Genomic DNA, 16,879 nt, shown 5'->3' with positions numbered 1-16,879 from the left:
TACATTTAATACAAATCTTGCTGCTTCATTCAGATGCAGTGAACTACTCTGAAGGATACATACTGATCTAAATTACTATATCACATTCACGACATAAAACAGCACGTGAGTGAAATTGTAACTGATCTGACCACGCACACAACAGCAGAAGCACAGCAACAGGAGGATGCCCATTAACCTCTTCCTCAATTTACTTTGATGATGTACCTATAAAGAGAGGATGGACAATCCTGGAGCATCAGAGACTGAGAGGAGACCTGATAGAAGTTTATTAAATTATAGGAGGCATGTGAAAGGTAGATAGTCAAAGTCTTTGATCCAGAGTGTAAATATCAAACAGTAAACGGAAGAGCTTTAAGATGAGAGGAGGAAGTTTAAAGGAGAATTACGAGCAAATTTCTTTTACATGGGGGGGCCTGGAATGGTGACAGAAGCAGGTAGGAAAGCAATAGAAGTGTTTAGCCAGATACAAAGAACAATCAGAGGTTGGCTCAAGGGCCTGTTCTGGAGCTATACTGTTCAGTGTTTCACACTCATGGCTCACCCACATTTCAGTTGCAATTACTCAGCTTTATAACCTTCCATCCCTTGCTAGGGAAATTGCCACTCCTGAAACACTGCCACAGCGCCTCCTTGTTTTGAACCCTGCATCCCCATCTGCAGAAAGGACTTTGTAATTGCTCTAATTGATGCCTTAAAAATGGAACACCCTTAAATGTTTAAAATCAAGTAATTACACGACATATTAAAATAAGTCATCAAGCATCACCAACATACAGACTAATCCTTACTGTATCTCTCCAATACACCATTGTTGAGATTTGTTCGTCCTCCCCCTCCAAATTGTTTGGACATGTTGACAGAGTTGTTGAAACAAACCCTATGATTTATCGATTTCCCACTGTGTTCAATAATTTGTGACCATCCCTCTTTCATCTGCAAATGTAGAAAATTCTCATTTTTGTCAGTCCCAAAATGAATACTTCTCTTTCTCCACCGTGACCGTAACATGTCATAGTCCTGCTCACATTTAATTTGTATGGCAACATTCATGTAGCCAACAATAACTTCACTGTTCACAAAACTGTATCTAAACATTGTTCCTTCATTAAATACATGTAGGGTAAAAGTCCTGATGCAGGCTTCATCACACTACCCATTCCCCCCACCCTCACCACAGACGCTGCCTAAACCACCGAGTTCCTCCAGCATCTGCAATCTTGTCTTCTTTACACTTTAAACTTTGTGCAGAACCTTAATGAATCCCTTGTACATATCAAATGAGACATCTACAGTACCTTGAAAAAGTATTCAACCCCCCACAACTATTTTCATATTTTACTATCTCATTTTCTAAATTTAAAATATATTAGAGAAGGATTATTTGAGCTAATCTATAAAACATTAAGCAACCTGTCAAATGAAAAGAAAAAAATCCAAAACCAGTCAGCAATTTACTAAAAGTTAAAAATCCAGAATTTTGAGGCTGAAAAATTATTCAACCCCTTTGTAATTACACTAACTTTCCTCAGGTGCAATACTGTATATTACCTTACCAACTCACGCTGTTTGTTCATGTAGAAAATTGGGGGATCACCTGTTTTCAATGAGACCAAAACCAAAATGAAGACAAAAGAGCATTCAAGACAAGTCAGGGAAATGATAATGGAGAAGCACAAATCTGGGGAAGGGCACAAGACCTTCTCATGGGCACTGAACATACCCCGGAGCTCAGGGCAATCCATCATGAAAAAGTGGGAAAAGATATGAAACCACAATCACACTGCTTAGGTCACACAACTCCTCAAAACTCAGTCACAAGAGAAGAAGTCACTCTGAGTGTGCTGCAGAAGTCAGTGGCTGCAACTGGAGATGAAGTTCACGGTGCCACAATCTCTCAAGCCTTGACAATCAGGGTATTCATGGAAGAGTGGCAAGGAAGAAACCCTGGCTAAGAAAAAAATATCCTTGCCTGTAAAGACTTTGCAAAGCATCACTTAGAAGGTACTGTAAAGATGTGGAAGGAAGTCTTGTGGTTAGATGAGACTAAAGTGGAACTTTCTGGCCTCAACTCTAAGCAGTACATGTGGCATAAATCTAATACTGAGCATCAGCCAAGTAATGCCATCATTCTATGGCGATGCTTTTCAGTAGTAGGGACTAGAAATCTGGTCAGGATTGATGGAGTTGGTAGGTTAACTGGTCATTGCAAATTGTCCTGTGATTAGGCAAGGATTAAATAGGGGGATTGCCGGTGGCGTAGCCGAAGGGCCTATTCCACGCCATATCTCAACCAATCAACCAACCAATAAATAAATAAATAAAAGACGAATGCTGCTAAATACAGAGAAATCCTGGATAAAAACCTGTTAGTCTTTGGCAGAAAGCTTAAACTGGGGAGGAAGCTAGTCTTTCAGTAGGTCAACAACCCAAAGCAAACTGTCAGAGCAACCATGGAGTGGCTTCAAATGAAGAAAATTGATATCCTTGAGTGGCCCAGAGTTCTGACCTTAACCGATCGAACATCTCTGGCAAGACCTCAAGATGCTGTCCACTGTCACTCCCCAACCAACTTGACACAGCTTGAGCAATGTTGCAATGATGAATGAATAAATCTTGCCCCATCATGTTGTGCAAAGCTAATAGTGACTTATCCAATATCACAACTGATGAGAGCTGGTTCAACTGAGCAAAGGGAGGGGAGTGAATACTTTTGAACTGCTTACATTTTAGTTTTTGTATTTTTAGTTTTTCATGTTTTACAGTTTTTTCCCCTTTTTTGTGGGTGGGCTCTACTATGAAAAAGGGAGCATGTGATTCACAAATAAAAATTCTCAGTTAAATTGGTCAAAATCTGTGGTCGTAATACTCATTTATGTGAACAAAGGGTTGGGGGCTGAATACTTTCACAAGGTACTGTATAACACTCCTCGACTTAGCCTACAGTGATATGAAAATCTGACTGGCATCATTTGAAGAGATCCCTATCACAATTCCACGTAGATTTTGACCAGCATGACAGTTCAGCTTGCCTCCAACACCAGGAAAACAAAGCAACCGTATCATGGTAGTAATGCTGATGCTGGGTAAACCCCCTTCCATACTTGTCATCAACTTCAATTCAGTTAAGTGCGAGGTACTGTATTTTGGGAACAGACAGACCGAGGAACACAAGTACACGATTCCCTGTAAGTGGTATTGCAGGTAGACAGGTTGGTGAAGACTGCTTTTGGCACACTGGTCTTCATCAATCAAGGCAATTAGTATAGAAATTGGGATGCTAATTGTAGTTGTACAAAAAATTAGTGAGGCTGCAATTGGAATATTATATTCAGCTTTGGTTATCAGGACATAAGGGACTGAGTTATGGTGACAGGTTGAGACCATACAACAGATTTAAGGTGCAAGTGGGAAATGTAAAAGGAACCTGAAGAACAACATTTTCACCCAGAGAGTGCTTAGTACATGGAATGAGCTGCCAGAGAAAGTGGTTGACGCAGGTACATTAACAAGGTTTAAGGTATTAGTACAGGCCCATGGATGTGAGCCAAAGGTTAGTTTCAGTGCTATATGATTCAAAACCTGCTGGACACGGTTTATTGCGGAGTGATACATAGAGACAGAGCTTAGTATTAACATTGGCCAGTATGACCTGGATACATCCATTTGGCCTTTCACATTAATCAGAAGCTATCGTGGGCCCAATTTTCAACAGGCAAGCTCAATGGAAAGTATCCCCAGCTCTGGGGTAGCAATGGCAAGTATCTGTGCTGGAAGAGACCTGGGAGTGCTACAGCAGAAGTTGGTCTGATGGAGATCCTTATAATAAAATTCATGTGCACCTCATTATGAAAGGACGCAACAGTTTGATGACTGCTCCCTCCTCAACTAGTTACATCTTCAGATAATCAGGTCATAGTTAAAGACAATGCAAGTGTAATGGGAATCCTGAACCTTACCTGTAACCCATCCTAGAAAGGCACTGGTCACAAAAAGCAAGAGAAAGCAAAGAAAATAAAACAAGAGAACACTTGGGTCCCAACCAAAGCTCACGCAGCATGCAGATTAGCACATACTTCTGTCAAACCCATGCAGAGTGGAGCTCTGAGCCCTTTTGGGCACCTCTGGTAATGCACACCAAGTTTTCCACTGCATAAACAAACTCAACAGGCCAACTGGTACCTGTTTAGTGTGTCATTGAACTTGTCAGAGATCAGCTGATTTTTCCACGGAGAATCTCGTCTAGGAGAAAGAAAATTAAGCTTGAAAATTTATCTCCCTGGTTTAGATGCAGCAGAGGAATTGAGCATCACCCAGATCTGATAATGCGTCATTAACTCAAAACATTAATTGTTTCATTCTCACAGATGCTGCACGGCCTTCTGAGTATTCTATAATTTTTTGGGATTTTATTTCAGATTTCTAGCAGCTACAATTATTTTGATTTTTTATTACATAAGAATGCAGCTTTTGTATAAAAGTTGGTTATCCATTGTATAGGGAATAAGTTTATTTTGAATTAAAGGTCTCTTTGCTAATAAAGATTTCTTTATCTCATCATCAACATTTATCTTATCCCATAATCAATCAAATGTTTTAATATAGGAGATTCTTTCTTTTCCCGTATCCATTTAGATTCCCACTTATATATAAAATCTTCTGGTATATTTTCTCCTATTTTATCTAATTCTATTCTAATCCATGCCGGTTTACCTTCACCAAAAAAAGATGCAATAAATCTAAGTTGATTTGCTTTATAATAATTCTTAAAGTTTGGAAGTTGTAACCCTCCCAGGTCAAATTTCCATGTCAATTTTTCCAACGATATTCTTGATACCTTACCTTTCCAAAGGAACTTACTCACACATTTATTTAACTCTTGAAAAAACTTCAAAAAGGTTTCAAAAAGGGATTAGATATATAGGAGATTGTTTTGAAGGAGGTATATTAATGTCATTTGATCAATTAAAGAATAAATACACAATATCAAACAACACTCTTTTTTGTTATTTCCAATTAAGGGCTTATTTAAGAGATAAATTGGGTCAAACAATGTTCTTGCCAAAACATTATGAAATAGAAACTTTAATTCAAAAAGGAAAAATTAAAAAATTAATTTCTTGTATGTATAGTTTGATTCAAAAACAGGCAATTAAACAAGGAATTCATAAGTCAAGATAAAAATGAGAAACTGATTTGAATATTAAAATTGAAGAAACAAGTTGGTTAAGACTATGTCTTGACAGTATGACTAATACAACAAATGTCTGGTTAAGATTAGTGCAATATAATTTTTTACATCAATTATATATTACACCACAAAAAATAAATAAATTAAACCCAAATTTATCTGATCAATGTTTCCGATGTAATCAAGAAATTGGTACTTTTTTACATTCTACTTGGTCTTGTTTTAAAATTCAACCTTTTTGGACAAATTTAAGAATTTTACTGGAACAAATTATTAGAACACAACTTCCAAACATTATTTTTACTGGGCGATATTGAAGGGATAAAACTGAAATCCAAACTGAATAAATATCAGAAAGAATTCATAAAAATTGCATTGGCAATAGCCAAAAAGGCTATTGCAGTTACTTGGAAATCGGATTCATACTTAAGTATAGATCGTTGGAAGAATGAAATTTTTAGCTGCATTCCACTTGAAAAAATTACCTGTAATTTAAGAGATAAATATGAAATATTTCTGAAAATTTGGCGTCCTTATTTACAAAAGATAGGATTAAATATATAGGTGCTCCGAAGATAAAAATTATTGGTTATCTGGGGAAAGAAATAAATATACATATTAAAGCTATTATGAACTCCATGGAGCATGTGGGGATCTTCCGATATCCAGGCATTCTTTCTTTCTTTCTTTTCTTTTTTTTCTCTCTTTCTATAGGGATATGTTAGGGGGGAGGGGTAGGGGGAAGGGTCGATAATTTTTTTTTCCTTCTGTAACCTATTTGAAAATTCAATAAAAAATTTTTTTAAAAAGAATGCAGCTTTTCTGAGATTACACTGCAAACCATTGGGGACTGGGCACACAAATGCTGGCTGTGCTGATGTGCAACTTCAATACTTATTTCTCTATTTATCTGCTGCTACTGGTTCAATTTGCATTTTTAAAAGGTTACTTCAAAATATAAAGGTAAAATCTAAAATTCAGTGATCCAGAAAATAGTTTATTCCTGAAGTAAATAACAGCTTCAACATTGATCTCAATACATGTGATAATAATAAACTAATTACCAAACTACAACAGAATTAAGGGAAGAAAATATGACAGAGATCAGTTCAAGGCAACTGTGAATAGTGGACTGTTTACCACCCAAGGAATAAAAGACTGTTGTTATGAAGCTACAGTTCAATAAAACCTGCAACAAGGTAAGAACATAGCGCAATTAGCTGTTACGGAATAATCACCAGAAAATGCTGTAAACACTCTACAAGTCAGGTAGTATCTGTAGAAGGAGAAAAAGAGTTAATGCTTCATGGCAAAGAACTTTCATCAGAACTTGGGAAAGATATACAGCTTATGATGAAGGCATTTGGGGGAGGAGGAAGAGAAGAGAACAAAAATAGAAGATCTGCGATTGGGTGGAAGGCAGAAGAGTTTGAGTAACAGAAAGTGTGTCAATGCAAAGTGAAAGATGACAATAAAGGAATAATGGGTCAAGTCTGCAGAAGTTGGAAATGTAGAATAACTGAAATTACCAGAGAAATACCAAACAAGAGCTGGAAATCCAAAACAAATGCCAGGGATGCTGATATTCCAAAACTGAACATAGTGTTGCCCAAAAGGCAACACTGTGCCCTGTGGGAAGACTGGGTGTCATTCCTGTTTGGTTTCAGTGGAACAGTGCAGAAGGCAGTGGATGGAGAGGTGAGAGGGGGAATTAGAAGTCATGAAGTTCATCTTCCTATGAAGTCACAATTACTTGAACTCAATGCTCAAAAAAAATCAGTGTAACTGTATGTTTCGTTCTGATTTCAAGCATTTGTTTCAGAACTTCTGGTTAACGTTGATAATTATTCTGCACCACATCTCCTGTTGACCCACTTTTGTACCAAACTTCTCCAATAACCACCTTTTACTTACTCAACTGACTATTACATCTATCGATCTCTTCAGCCTTTTGCCATCTGCTCTGCTCTCTCCTCTCCACCCATTTACTGTTTACTCTTTCTTAAAACCCCGTATTTCAATTTCAAGGTCATTGCTGAAAACATTAACTCTGTTTCTCTCTTCGCAGATGCTGCTTAACTTGCCAAGCATTTCCTGCTTTTTTCAGATTTCCAGCATCAGCAGCATTTTGCATTTGAACTGCTGCCTGCTGAGATCAACTGTAAGGAGACAATTCTGAGGTAAATCAAAAGTGTACTGCAGCATCATACAAGACTTCTAGACAATGTAGCATCTACCTGTACTGGCCAGTATAGATATTAAACCTGAACACCTTTCTTTGTGACATCAGGAAGGTATATTATTGAAGGAAACATATGTGTGAGCTGAACACAATTATACTGGTAAAACACCAAACAATGAAACTAAAATATTAGAACACAAAAACCATGTGATCCAAAGTTAATATGTGGATACAGTAACTGATTCAGACTATACTCAACAAAATGAAGCCTGGCCTAATCTTTTAGATAATAAGATATTCATATCTAATCTCTCAAGTGGGAATAAAATAATCCCATGGAATTATCCCATAGAGCAGAGGCAATTCCAAGTGTTTCAATCAATGTTTCACCTTTAATTAATATTATTAAAGCAAATTATTTGATCATCGTCATAGTGTTGTTTGTTTGACCTTTTTCTGTGCAATGTTGACACCATAAGAAATTGGATTGGTAATTGACCATTCATCCCCTCAAGTCTGCACTGCTCTTCCAAAGCAATATGGCTTATCCAACTACCATCGTCCACTTTCTGGTTCTGATCCCTTTCTCAGTCTTTTTCTGAAGAACATCAATAACTATGGTTGTCTAAAAGCTAAAAAAAAATCCTTTGGGATGTCCTGAAACTGTGGAAGATACCAAATAAGTAGATAACAAACATTTTGTTTTCTGAGAATAAAACCAAACAGATAAACTGAGATGCCATGTTCAGTCATTTGCCAGTATTGCTCATATACTACAGACAAGTGCAGGGTTTAAAACCAAATCTCTGTACTGTTAATGTTGGCAGGTGAGTGGAACACAGAGAAAATCCGAGTCGTGAAAGACACACTTCAAAACCCATCCTTTCTTTTTTCATTTGTGAAACATACCAGCTGTCCAATCAGAAGACCAAGGTAATTGACAGAATTGCCACAATGACCAAACTGGCAGCATTTACCATCATTACAGTATGAACAACTATTATTAATACAATTCCACTTTGCATTGGGATCTCAGGACTATGATGAATTAGTCTGCCCCTCAGAATTGATGAGAACTTCACTGGAGATATTTGGTCTATGTGAAATATCATGAATTCCCAGATTTTAAATAGCACAGTTCAACAAAACCTCTAGTTCTAAAAACTAGATTTGGAGATATGGATTTAATACCCTTACACAAATAATGGATATTCCTACTATATCTTAGCTTTGTGGATACGTCAATGGTAATTTAATGCTCTGTTAAACATTTAAAAAGTTAATGAAAAATCATGCTCCTTTCTTCCAGTGATGAAAGGTCTCTGCCATGAACATCCTCTGTTTATTTCCCTCCACTGACCTGCTGCCTGACCCACTGAGTTCCTCCAATATTTTGTGTGGTGCTCAAGATTTACAGCATCCACAGAATCTCATGTCCCTGTTGAGTTTCCCCACAGGAGTGTCACCAGTTACTTTGTGAAGGGTTATGGGGTAAAAACCTGAAGATGCCAATTGCTAACCACACTACTATGTTGCCTGGATGACAACAACGTACTGCAAAATTGTTGGCTACATTTTCTGTGCACTACCTCAATACTGTACCTAGACTTGCCATCCATGCTGTGGTGGGGCTTGAAACCACAAACTTCTGTCTCCAATACCATTGAATCAAGCCAGCCATTATATAAATTAATGATCAATAAAACAGCAAACCCAAATTCCAAACAAACAACAGATACTCAAGCTCAGTTACTGCTTTGGCAATTTAGACCTTGCAGACAAAGGTGTGAACATGAAAGTTCTGGGTCCTTATAACAGCAAAAAGTGTTTTTTTTTTTAAAAAGCTGTTTTCAATTCTTTTTTCTTTCCTCTGCCCCATCCACCTCCACATATTTCCACTCCCATTCTTCTAGTTTTCAGCATTCTGCAAATGGACAAGCTGGTCTCAGTCATTGTCACTTTGATCAGCTGTGAGAATGTTCTCCCTTCCCCTATCTCTCATGACCAGCTGGAAGCCAGACTCCCACTGGACATTCATTACGTGAAGACACACTGACACCCTTCCACAGTCTACAGATCTCAGTGATTAACAAGCTATGCTATGCTGTCAGCCTGCCTGTCTGCATTAAGATCCTAATGTCTTAAAAACCATACCTGGAAATTACTGGTGATTTGTTGCCATTTACAGTACTTGTTCTTTCCCAAGGCTTTCTGGTCGTCTCTGAAAAGAAACATTCCCACATCATTTAGCAAGCTGCAAAATGACTTTAACCAAAATAATTTGGAAATTGTACTTGTTTAGGGAAAAGGTATCTGCAACATGTAAAATTTTATCAAATTGAAGAAGAGAGCAAGGTGCAGACTGGGGCTGAAACAGGTAACAGTCTTACATCAAGTGCCAACCACAGCTCTCTCTCTGAGTGCAAGCTTCTATGCTATTTAAACTGCATTAGCTGACTACTGATCAAGAGCTACAGAGACTATGAACCTTTCTAAGGTTCAAACACATGAGAAGTTTCAACTCTGGTTGCTAGAAGTACTGGCCAGCTCCTGCAGAAGAATGCAGCCAATGATGGCCAATTCCTGCTGCATCCAGTCCACTATCCCAAGGGAACGGCAAGATGCCTCCTTACTTCAAAAGGGATCTACAGGTTGGAAAGGGATGGGAACCTACAAAGCATTCTTGCAGACATGGATAAGAACACAGTAATATTGGAATAGTTGGCCAGTGAGCCCCTCAATCCTGCCTACCATTTAACATCATTATCCTGAGCTTCTCCAGGCCTCAACTCTTCTCCTCCATGACCCTCAATTCACTGATATTTCATAAATTTATCTACCTCCACTTTAAACAGTCCAAATGTTCTAACCTCCAAACTTTCATAGTAGAGAATTTTAGAATTCAACATCCCCATGTAGTACTTTGCTGTTACAAGTTTCTGGGCTGGAAAAACAACAGCTCATTGGGGTTGGGGAGGAAGACAGCCCTCCTTTAGATACAATTTACATCAATAATATACAAGTAGGGATATGTGCAGGGAAGGGGTAGATCTAGGTGAGGAGAGGTGACAGGTTCATGGGGGAGGGGAGAGTAGAATTATCACCAAAACTGGGAGATGGTGGGTGGAAGCAATAAGGGACCACAAATGCTAGAATCTGACGTACAAGAGATTCTGAAGATGCTGAAAGTACTGAGCAACATACACAAAATGCTGGAGGAACTCAGCAAGTCCGCAGCATCTATGGAGAGGTGTAAACAATTGATATTTCAAGCTGGGAAACTTCATCAGGACTGGAAAGGAAAGGGGCAGAAGCCAGAATAAGATTAAAGGAGAGGAAGGTGTACAAGTTGGCAAGTGATAGGTGAGACTAGGTGAGGGGGAAGGTGGGTGCGTGGGTGAGGAGAGATGATGTAAGAAGCTGGGAGGTGATTGGTGGAAGAGGTAAAAGGCTGAAGGAGAGGACAGTGGACAATGAAAAAAAAGGGAAGATAGAGGGGCACCAGAGGGAGGAGATGGGCAGATGAAAAGAGATGGGGTGAATTGGGAATAAAAAAAAAAGAGAGAAGGGGGTTGGAAAAAAAAGGAGGGTGGAGAAATTGCCAGAAGTTAGAGAAATCAATGTTATCATCAGGTTGGAGATTACCCAGATATAATATGAGCTGTTGATCTTCCACCTTGAGTGTGGCCTCATCATGGGAGTAGAGGAGGTCATGGACAGATATGTTGGTATAAGAATGGGAAGTCAAATTGAAATGGTGGCCAGTGAGAGATCCTACATTTTGGGGCAGACAGAGCAAAGGTGCTCAATGAAGTGGATCCTAAATCTAAGCCAGATCTCACCACTGTAGAGAAAGCCATACCAAGAATACCACATACAGTGGATGATCCTGATAGACTTGCAGGTGAAGTGTCACTTCACCTGGAAAAACTGTTTGGTCTTGAATGTGTAGAGGAAGATGTAGCCTTATCATGTTTGTAGGGGTAAGTGCCTGGAATAAGATCAGTGGAGAGAGGTGAGTGGACAAGAGAGTCACAGAGATAGCAATCACCATGGAAAATGGAGAAAGGGGTTGGAGGGAAAGACATGCTGTGGTGGATCCCACTGAGATAGCAGAAGTTATGGAGAAAGATAATCTAGGTATGAAGTTGATAGGCAAGGACAAGGAGAACCCTATCCCTGTTATGGTGGCGGGAAGATAGGGTGAGGGCAAATGTGAGGGAAATGGAGAAGATATGGGTGAGGGCTCCATCGATAGAAATGGAAAGGAAAAGGATGTTTTGTATTGAAAAGCCTTATCCCAAAAATAGATGCAGTAGAGACAGAGGAAATGATAAAAGGAAATATCATTTTTACAAGCATGAGAAGAGTTAAAATAAAGATAGTCTATTGCCTATTTGTAAAAGTTATCAGTGGATAGTCTGTCTCCACAGAAGGTGGCAGAAAGATCAAGAAAGGGGTGAGAGCTGTCAGAAATAGACCAAATAAATTTGAGGGAACAGTGGGAAGTTGAAGAAGTTCATTTGCTCAGCATGGATGCACTAGTGGAGCCATCAATGTGGTGCAGTAAGTGTTGGGGATCATTAGTAATATAGGCTTGCAACTTTGGACTTCCAAGTAGCTGACAAAAAAGTATAGATGGGGCCCAGGCAAATGTCCATGGCTACATCATAGGTTTGGAGAAAGTGAAAGAAACTACAAAAAAAGAGGTTGTGGGCGAGAATCAGATTCGCCAGATGGAGGAGAGTGGTGGTGGAGGGGAATTGGTTGGGTCTATTGCCCAGAAAGAAATGAGAAGTTTTCTGATGGGGGATAAATGTGTGCAGGGACTGGACATCCATTGTGAAAATGAGGTGATCAGGGCCAGAGAATTGAATATGATTGAAGTAATCAAGAGCATGTGAAGCGTCATGGATGGAGGTAGGAAGGGACTGAACCAAGGCAGACAAAATGGATTTAAGGTATGTGTACACGAGTTCAGTGGGGCAAGAGCAGGCAGAAATAATGGTCCTACTGGGACAGCTGGGTTTGTAGATCTTGGGTAGGAGGTAGAAATGAGTAGTGCATGTTAAGAGAACTATGAGGTTGATGGCAGTGGATGGAAGATCTCCAGAGTTAGAAATAGTATGGAAGACAATATCTTGTTGGCCAGAGAGAATTACAGTCTACAAATCAGTGAACTTGAATGAATCAAAGACAGTGGAAGCACACAGACCAATTGTCTTTGATTTTGCTATGAGGTCGAAGGAATGCAGACTGTCACTTAGTGAACTGGCTTTGCTTGCTGAATCAGTGTTTTAAAGTAGACACAATGATGGTCCAGGTAAATTAAAAAGTTATTTGTGAGCTGTTCTTTGATAAGATAAAACATGCAGGTTTGTGAATAGTGGGATCTGTGTCTGCTCTGAGTGATTACAGCTGGTTATTGGTTTGGTAACTGATTGAGAATAAAGAGCCATAAATTACCAGCTGTCACTTGCTGAAAAAGGGCTATAAATGGATGCTGGCTTGGACCAGTGAATAAGGTGTTGTAGGTTAGTGAGATGACCTATAGTCAATAACACTGAAATGCAACATTTGAACTGGTAAGGAATGAATATAAAAACAGAAGTTTCAAGTGCAAAGAAGCAACAACTCTCGAGAGACCAACCATTGTGGTACCCCAAAGACACGTAGAGATTAGATCGGGACCATGAGGATCATATGGCCAGCAGAGACTCTTTTTCCAGGACTTAGCTTTTCTGTTCTTTGTTCACGGAGGGTCAGGAAAACTTAGTAAGTGTGCACACAGGCATTCTGTTGTATAAATTCACATGCTCTTCCATTGATACAATAAAGGTACTTGTCAGTAAATACAGATTTTCTCTGTGCCTAACTGTCATTATTACTAGGGAGTAATCCTTTTAACAGTCTTGATGTGCTTTAGCGGGGTCCTGTTCAATGGGGCAAGTAAGAGGAGGCGTCTTAAGAATTGCTGTCTGGCCTCGGGTAAGTAGAAGTCAGTCTGCCACACTACAACAGCAAGCCCTTTTCTTCAGATTTGATGATGAGGTTGGGGTTGGTGCAGAGAGAGTGGAGGGCCATGCATTCAGAGACTGGCTGAATGAGATGCGTCTAAATGAGGGCAATGCTGAAGTCAAGGCAGTAGGTGTTTCCTCAGCAGTTAGAGATGACAAAATCCAAAGTTGGCAGAAAACCACAGTAAAGTGTCCAAGATTAGGAGGAAAAGGGCTGAAGGTCGGAGAAGATGATATTGGTGGGGGATGGGGAATAATTGCCAAAGAAGTAGACTCAGAGACAGAGGCAAAGGAAGGAGAGCTCAGCACGTGGCACGGAACTCACTGAGGTGCAGATGTAGGGGAAAAGGTCCCTTGCTGAGAATAGAACCTTCTGCTTCAGAGATGGAAAGTTTGGAGTGGATGGTAAAGACACAGCAGGATCAGGGGAAGAGGGTAGAGATCTGGAAGATCAGAGTGGGGGGAGGGCTTGGGTGTTCAAGGAAAATGGGTTGGAAGGAAGATAGGGGCTTCAGAGGGATGGAGGGGGAATGAGGGGTAGAGTGGAGCCTGAAGGTTTGTGGGAAGCAGTGGTGGAAGAAAAAGATTGGAGAGGCTAGGGCGAAGGGAAGTAAAATACAGGGAGGGAGGTGGAAGGGGAAACAGTAACAAAGAGTTTATGTGTGAGGGGCAGATGGAGTGGGTAGGTGGGGAGAGAAAGAAACCAAGTGATGGGGGCTGGGTGACCATAGGTAGTGGAGAGTAAAGGGACAGAAAGGGAGCAGTTTACCACAGGTTGGAGAATTCCAAGTAGAGGTTCCAAAAAATTATTTACATTGGACTCAAATCTTTTTCTAAAAAGACAATGCATCATTCCCAGGTCTGTATAAACCCATCTCCATATACTTCTTTGTGTTACACATCACCTTAGCTTTGCTCTGAGAACTGTAAACCTTCCAAACACTCTTCTCCCTCCTCCCTTCTAAAAGGTCACCGACCCCAAACATTGACTGGTGATGCTGCTTGACTGGCTGAATTCCTCCAGCAGTTGCTTTTATTTCAGATCCCAGCATCTGCAGTTTTGTTTTCCAACAGAAACATATACCTTTCTAATTACTTGCTGCAGTTGAATGTTAACTTCTCCTTTCTGAACAAAGATACTAGGTCCCTCTAAACAGTTAACACCTTTCAACTTCTTATTGCATTAAAACTAAATATACTCTACTTTTCTGATTTTTCATCATAGCAAACAACTTCATATACATCCACGTGATATTCCTATTGCAAAGTCTTCATCTGTTCACTTGGTTAAATACCCAAAGCCTCCCAGCACTTCCCCTTCACCACCTTTGGGGCACCCCGTGGAGCTGAAGAGCTTTGCTTGAATGGGAGCACTGAGGGAGCAAAATTAAATGGTGAAGTAGAGTGGGCAAGTCTTGAACAAGAGTGGAAATAGGTAGTCTTGGAGATTAAGCAAATGGGGAAGGTGGGGAATCAAGCACTTTATCCATGTACATCAGGTTTGAAGATCAGTGGTTCAGAACTCAATTAACTTCATAGAGACCTTTAAGAAGAATGGTCAAAATAAGACTATGCCATGGTAGTGTAGCTGTTAGCACAGAGCTCATGGAATTTCAGAGTTCAATTCCAGCACTATTCTGTAAGGAGTCCCTATAAGTCCTCCCCATGGAATGTATGGGTTTTTCCTTTGAGTGCCACGTTTCCTCTCACAGTCCAAAGACATACCAGATAGGTAAACTGGTCATTGTAAATTATCGCGTGATTAAGTTAGGCTTAATTGGGGTTGTGGGGTGGCTGGGACAGCATGGCTCAAAGGGCTGTTTCATTAAATAAATAAATCAATAAATAAGTGCACTTTCATATTAAAACCTGCAACAGGAAACAAAGCTGCCCTTAAAAAAAGGCTCCTCAACCTACCAGACATACTTGACGCTGAAGGGCCTTTCACACTTGCAGATTCTGATTCCTCCTGGTGGAAGTAAAGCAAAAGTTATCCACACAAAGGACAAACTGTTACAGGGCATGACACCAGAGCACACGGAAGACACAAAGTGCCTAGGTTAGTTTTGGCGCCATGAGCTGTTTGCTCACAGCTGCTGGATGGGTGGCGTTTTTACAAAGCAAGATAAACAGCAACTCTCCAAAGAATAGTATCAATTCTGGGGCAGGCTAAACACTCATTTTGGCAAGGCTTGTATTGGAACAGAGAATAGCTTTTCTCTTATTCATACTTTCGTATGTGAGCATCCCTGGCAAGGCCAGCACAGGTGGTGCTTAGAGTGCTTCCTGAAGCACCTTGAAGGTTGTCCCACTGTACATCATCAAAACCTCCTGTGGAGGGATTGTTGAGTCACATTACTGCAACTGAGTGGCAAAGATCTACTTACGTTCTTTTCTTCCTTAGGATCTGGCTCAGGAACTGAACCCTTCTCAGCAATCCTTCTCCTGTGGGAAAATAAATATCAACCATGTTGTACAGAATATAGAGATGAAGCACAGACAAGAGGGCAATGAATGGGGAAAGGGGGCAAACTGGGGGGAAATGAATTTGAGAGAGAGCAAGATCCCGAGAGCAAAACGAGGCTGTGGGGAAAGGAAGAGTGGGAGGAAGAAAGAGTGTGGAAGAAGACCAGGGTAACAGAGATGGGGACAGAAAGTGTCGGAGCATGTCAATGCATCTGACTGAGGGAAAGTTGTTCAAAACATTGGGGAATGACAGATTTCAGAATTCTTATATTCCAAGTTGGAGGAACTTGCAATCCAGGTGACAGGAGACAGGAAACAAATCCTCACTGAATAGCTCAAGCAAAACCTCAGAGGCAGTGTGCTGTCAGCTGAGCTTCACGGACACTTGACTGGGTCAGTTTGAGAAAAGGCCTGGACTACATTAAATTCAGCCCATTGAAGTTGGTCATGAAATATTACAGAGGGAGGCCCGAGTGTCCTTTACCCTTGATTCTGAATTGATTATCACCTGTTTTATTTTGATTACGGTCATCTGTATTAGACTTCCCAAAGCTACCTAAACACTAAGTTTCTCACTGCAAATCCAAATGTCTTATCTCACGATGGCCCTTAGATCCAGACTCTCCAACCAGAAGTCACAGTTTCTATGTGACCAATTATTTTAAATACTGTACATTTCTATTAGATTATGCCTCTTTTTTCTGAATTTGAAAATAATTCATCCCATCCCACTCGGTGACGATTCAGTGGGCAGCACCCTCATCTAAGGAATCAACTCAAATTAACTGAGCTTCTCTTTTAGACAAAGCCAACACTTTCCAGAGATAAGAAAGTTGGGATGCAGTGGGTTGGACATAGCCTCATCAAATCAGAAAAGGTAAAAGCTTTTCAGGTGGTCTGAACAATGGGCTAAAGAGAACAGAACAGCTCAGGCTTCTGATCCAGTGATCTCCATGATGCTAGCATGCTTTCACATCATTGGTTGGGTACCCTTCAACTCCATTTTTATACACTTCAATTAAA

General features: G+C 40.1%; 1 protein-coding gene across 6 annotated transcripts in view; it reads right to left on the bottom strand.

Annotated features, from left to right (window-relative positions):
* The window catches only part of enah (ENAH actin regulator), a 311,956-nt gene that overhangs the window by 19,383 nt on the left and 275,694 nt on the right, over positions 1-16,879 (bottom strand). For 5 of the 6 annotated variants that reach the window (XM_073056228.1, XM_073056227.1, XM_073056233.1 and 2 more), the window contains 4 exons: positions 15,778-15,835; positions 15,308-15,359; positions 9,528-9,594; positions 4,183-4,242 (listed from right to left, as the gene is read on the bottom strand). In XM_073056228.1, coding sequence (XP_072912329.1) covers positions 4,183-4,242; positions 9,528-9,594; positions 15,308-15,359; positions 15,778-15,835 — 237 coding nt within the window. The remainder of the gene's footprint in view (positions 1-4,182; positions 4,243-9,527; positions 9,595-15,307; positions 15,360-15,777; positions 15,836-16,879) is intronic. The other variant, XM_073056229.1, reaches the window with a different exon arrangement.

This window comes from Hemitrygon akajei, chromosome 9 (assembly GCF_048418815.1).
Source record: "Hemitrygon akajei chromosome 9, sHemAka1.3, whole genome shotgun sequence".
NCBI lineage: Eukaryota > Metazoa > Chordata > Chondrichthyes > Myliobatiformes > Dasyatidae > Hemitrygon > Hemitrygon akajei.
The sequence above is the reverse complement of the archived record's forward strand: the minus strand, read 5'-3'. Positions and strand labels throughout refer to the sequence as shown.